Raw genomic sequence first — 5,895 nt, 5'->3', positions numbered from 1 at the left:
TAAATTTAAAAATGGTTCTCTTTTTAAAAATATAATATAAAGTTATTATTATTTTTTTTATCACAATTCACAATTTAACTCTATATATAAAACGCAATAGAAGTATATAATAAAGTCCCCCATGTGTATTAGACATATATTTTAGTAAGGGTGTTCGCGGGCCGGTTTGGTTCGGTTTTGAGAGAATCTGATACCCAAACCAATTAAAATTACATGGATTGGTTTGGATTGGATTTATAGATTTTTGCGATAAAGCCCAAACCGAACCGAACCAAGAAACAACCGGTTGGTTTGGATTGGATTGATCGGGTAGATAAACAATACAAAAATATTTGAAAAAAATAATTTATTTATGAAAATTAATTTTTCATAATAATATAAATAAATAGAAATAAATAGTATCAATAGTGTTCAATTATAAATATTAAACTAGCACTTTTTCCCTAATAGATTAAAGATATCTAACAAGAACAATATCTAACATATAGACTTTTGAATCTATAACTAGTTACTTTAGTTAATATGATAATGAATGTGTTTCATAACTGTATGCTCAATTACCACGATACACTAATAGTTTTCTAATAACTAATTAAAATAACATAACTTATCCACATACAACATTTCACTTTTTTCTTGTTGAAGTTGAATGTTTGGTAGTAATTTTTATGGTAATTAATTATGATTGGTTTGGGTTGGGTTTGCGGGTAGAAAATTAAAAATCCGATGTCCGAACCAATTGTCATTGGATTTCATTGGTTTGGTTCGGTTCTTGCCCGAACTGAAAAAATGTCCAACCCAAACACTATGGTTTGGTTTGGATTGCAGTTTGGTTCGGATTTACCCGAACCAATGAACACCCCTATATTTTAGAATGTCACACATACCAACACAATAGAAATTGGTTCATAAGAAGAAGTTATTTGGGCTCGTCAAATTATGTGGATTCCATATTACTCTCTCCGTCTCATAATAAGTGTCTCATTTGCACTTTTTTTATGTCTCAAAATAAGTGTCTCTTTAGAATACCAATACAACATTTATTATTTTTTTCCACTACTATACCCCTATTTATTACTCCCTCCGTCTCATAATAAGTGTCCCATTTGAGTAATACGCGGTTTTTAAGAAAATGATTGGATGTGTTGGTTTTAGTAAAAAAGTTAATGTCATTTACTAGAATACCCCTATTAATAGTAGTTGAAAAACGTGAAAGTTAATAAATAGGGGTATAATAGTGGAAAAATAATAATGATTGATGCATTGGAATTGTAAATGGACAATTAATTTGAGACAAGAAAAAACTACAAATGGGACACTTATTATGAGACGGAGGGAGTAACTTTCACGTTTTTCAACTACTCCACTACTTATGATAAATAAAGGTATTTTAGTAAATGATACTAATTTTATCATTAAAACCAACACATCTAATCATTTTCTTAAGAACCGCGCAAAACTCAAATAAGACACTTATTATGAGACGGAGGGAGTATTTGGATGAGATTGACACTCCTATAAATAATTAATAAAAGGAGATTTCTTAATACACCCTATATCCTCTACGTAACGAGTTAATTTTCAAAATTACCATTTAAATTTTGAAAATATATTCGGCACACCCCACACACATATAATTGATTCAATTTTAAGCTACCCTCCATTTTATGATTAAATTTATTCTGAAAACATATTTTCGAAATGTTTCCAAAAATCATTTCTAAATTCTAGTGAATTAGTATAATACTGTTTGGTTCAGATTTAAGTGATTGAATTTATATAATTATGTTTGGTCATATAATTATGTTTGAAGACTTTGATTAGGTGATTATTGCTGGGAGTGATTTCAATTTTGACATTGAAGCGAATATTTTGGAAATGTATTTTCAGGGATATAAAATGTATTTTCGAAATAAATTTAGTTGTAAAATAGAACGCAGTTGAAAGGCGAATGAATTATATGTGGGTGGGTTGCATTTGAAAATGCATTAAAAATATTTCCTTAAAAAATAGTGTTAAATAGCACATAACTAGTGTTAAATAGCACATAAATAGTGTAAAAAATTTCACCAAGTTTTCAAGTATAATATGCTTTATCCGAATAGAACAGAAATCAAAGAAACAATAATCTTCGTTAAGCTGCAAACTCCTCTTGGCAAGAGCATCCGCACAAAAGTTCTCTTCCCTAAACACATTTCATACCCGCACCATCCAATCCATATCAATGTATTCTTTGATTTTGCTTAACAAGGCACTTTCCATGGGGTTCACCTTGTTAATATTGTTCATCCCATTAACTACTCCAGTCGAATCGATATTTACTTCAATGACATTTACACCTATTCTCTTAGCAATAATTAAACCTTTTAGGACATCCCATAATTCCGCAACTAACATATGACACACGCCCAACTTCTTGGAGAAACCTGCTATCCATTTTCCACCACTATCTCTAGTTATACCGCCACATCCCCCTCAGCCATTTTCATTGCAAGCACCATCCGAATTTAGCTTCATCCATCCCTCATTTGGCAGATGCCAACTAACCCATGTCACCTCCTTGCAAGGTTGAATGGTTATTATTCAGAACCTTGCATATCGTATCATACTCCTTGTTGCGATTATGGATGACTCCCAAAGGATCAACTGGCCTAGCAAAATTCTCATAATATTTTTTTTATTTCTCCAATTCCACAAGCAATGACAAGCTACCACCTATAGAACACTCCACCTACTGTTCTCTTTCCATCCAATATTAATATTCATGTTTAAATGCATCCAATTCTCCAAGTTACTGCAGAAAAATTCCTACCGCCATTTAGTGTGCACCATGCTAAACAAACCGGCATATCGAGAGGGCATTCCCTAAACACATGGAGAGAATTTTCTTCAACAATCCCACAAAATCTGCATATGTAGTTACCAATGTCCATTCTATTCTTGTTTCTAATCTTTTATAAATTCTTTTATAGTTTTTCTTTTTCATACAACAATCTTTACATTTATTAATTCATGAGAAAATTGTGAAACGATTTATAATTAAACATACAGATGTAATATTATCAAGTTGTTTTATAGTAACAGTTTTGGATTTTTGTATTAGCAACAGCTACCTATCTCAAAAGTACACATAATTTTGCCACTACAAACTACAGACAATTACGACGTAAATATTTTGTAATAGTTTAAGATAATTGGAGTGATTGTATGCAATTGTAATAGTTTAAGATAATTGGAGTGATTGTATGCAATTATAGTGTTTGTCATCAGTACTGTACACTAATATGCACATACACTGCAACATGTCTTTAAAATAATGTGTTGGTGCTACATTTAGTGGCAGATATGCTGTGCTACTCAGATCAATAGATATCAGCTCAACAAATATTGGATGCGATGCTAACACATTGACACTGAATATTAGTTAGAGAAAATCAATTGTATGCGACTAAACGTTTCAGTGTTGTGTAATCAGTATTGTACACTAATTTGTTGGACACGCATACTTGCTTCTAACCTGATCTGTTGGTGCTACTTAGTTCAATGAATATCAGCTCCTCAGTCTATCTTTTGAAATTTTACTTGATTCATTGACTAGTGCTATATATGAAGCATAATCTGAAACAAGTCCTTTCTCACCACTAAATATGTTAAAATCAACAGAACCTCCATGCTTGCAATGACCATCTAGTAAAATATTAAACGTAATATCATTTGGAACCACTCCCAAATTAAGCATTGCATCAAGCAACATTCTAGCATTTTTCATCTGACCTTGTTTGCAAAATCCATTCATTAGCGCATTATAAGTAACAACACCTGGTACACGTCCATCTCTCTGCATCTCTTTCAGTAACTTGGCTCCAATCTTTACATCACCTTTCTTACAATAGCAATCAATAACCATCGTATATGTTGGATCATCGGGTTTATAACCAGCACTCAACATATCCCTCAACAACTTTTCAGCATCGCGAACTCGCCCGTCTCTACAAAGTCCCGATATTAGTGCAGTGAAAGCAACATCGTCAAGCTTAATTCCTTCCTCTACCATTCTATCCTTAATGTCCAACGCCGATTCCATATCTCCATCTTTACAGCATCCATCCATTAGAGTTGTGAAAGTGATCTTATCAGGCTTGAAATCATTCCCAATCATCTCATTAAAAAGCTTCCTAGCCTCCTTGATATCTCCAACCCGACAAAGCCCATTGATCAACGCGTTATAAGTAATCAAATCAGGTCTCACACCTTGATCCTTCATCTTCTGAAAATTTCTCAACGCCAAATCAATTTTTCCATCTTTGCACTGTCCATCAATCAAAGTAGTGAAAGTCACACCATTAGGAACCAACCCCCTCTCACACATTTCATCAAACAAATTGTTCGCATCATCTAACCTACTTTCCTTACACAACCCGTTGATCAAAGCACTGTAAGTGAAAACATCCGGAGATATCCTTTCACTCTCCATAACACCTTTCAACACAAAACCCTCCTCCACATTCCCAGCTTTACAGTACCCACTTATCAAAGTATTAAAACTAACAACAGTAGGACGCAAACGCCTCTTAGGAATTTCATCAAACACCTTCCGTGCATTCGTAGCATCACCAACTTTCGAAAATCCATGCATCAAAATGTTGAAAAGATAAACTTTTGGCGGATACCCATAATCCAAAACCTCCAAATAAAACTCCCAACAAGGCTCCGGTTGTTTCAGCTTCATAACACGACGGAGAAGATACTCACAACCACGAAGCGGGATAGCAAAGTTGTTCTTTTTCAGCAAGCGTAGACACTGAATTGCGTCTTGTATGAATCCAGAATCTGTGTAAGCAGTGATTAAAGCATCAAAAACAAGAACAGAGCAATGATGATGGTGGTGATGGGTGGGGTTTGTTTGGAGAAGGGAAGAGAGGAGGGAAGAAGAAGAATGGTGACCCATTCGGGAGATAATGAAAAGGAAGAGGGAATGTGCTTGTGAGAGCATGTTATGGGAAGAGAGAAAGTGTGCCATGGTGGAGTAGTTATGGAGAGTGTGGCGAAAGGGAGGGCGAGAAGCGAGCCAGTTGAAGAAGGAGAAGAGGGAGTGAGGGGAAAGAGAGAGAGGGTTGAGGTTGATGAGGTTGGTGATGTGGTGAGAAGTGAGGGAAGGGAGAATGCGTTTGAGGGAGGGGTTGAGAGAGTAATCGGGAGGTGTTTGAGAATGGAGATTGTTGCTGTTGTTGTTGTGGATGGTGTTGATCGCTTCTGAGATTGTGTAGAGAATGTCATGGTTTTTGTAGCGAGGTTTTGATGAAAAAGAGACAAGGCTGTGATGAAGATGAAAATGATGAGGTTTAAGTTTCATGGTTGGTTGGTCGTGCTGTGGCAATGTCGGTTTTTACATTTTGATTCTTATACATTAAAATATTACTAGTAAATGTCAGTGTTCTACTCTTACTGGTGTTGGTTTGGGCTGTATGGGCCATGACATAAATGTTAGGGAATTTCTCTTCAATTATTGTGGTGTGTCTCACACCTTAGAAAATTTAAAGTTATTTTGGGTTATATTTGGGAGTTTGGAGGAGAGGGGAGGGGAATACTTTCAAAAATGAAATTTTAAAATAAAAAAAAAATGATTTTGTTTAGAATGATAAAAAAGTCATTATCATTACTAAATTTTTAATTTTTAGAATACTATAACAACCTAAAAGATATTTGGAAAATTTATGTAACTCCTTCAAAACCCTTCAAAACCCTCATTCAATACAATTTTTGAGTTCCCCCATTTTATGGTGTTTTTAGTGTCATGAATAAACTCAAACCCTCAAAAACCCTCTTTTACCCGAAATCTTTTTATCCTTTTCACCAAATTCTTCTTATTTTCCAAAGCTCTCACTTCCCCTCCAA

General features: G+C 34.4%; 1 protein-coding gene across 1 annotated transcript; it reads right to left on the bottom strand.

Annotated features, from left to right (window-relative positions):
• Positions 1 to 2,017: 2,017 nt before the first annotated feature.
• LOC131617506 (putative pentatricopeptide repeat-containing protein At1g09680) lies at positions 2,018 to 5,392 on the bottom strand. Its single transcript, XM_058888786.1, has 2 exons — positions 3,518 to 5,392; positions 2,018 to 2,865 (listed from the first exon to the last, which is right to left on the bottom strand). The coding sequence occupies exon 1, from the start codon at positions 5,351 to 5,353 to the stop codon at positions 3,551 to 3,553; it is 1,803 nt and encodes a 600-aa protein (XP_058744769.1). The 5' UTR covers positions 5,354 to 5,392; the 3' UTR covers positions 2,018 to 2,865; positions 3,518 to 3,550.
• Positions 5,393 to 5,895: the final 503 nt, after the last annotated feature.

This window comes from Vicia villosa, linkage group LG7 (genome assembly GCF_029867415.1).
Source record: "Vicia villosa cultivar HV-30 ecotype Madison, WI linkage group LG7, Vvil1.0, whole genome shotgun sequence".
Taxonomy (NCBI): domain Eukaryota; kingdom Viridiplantae; phylum Streptophyta; class Magnoliopsida; order Fabales; family Fabaceae; genus Vicia; species Vicia villosa.
This window is presented reverse-complemented; position numbering and strand designations above follow the sequence as displayed.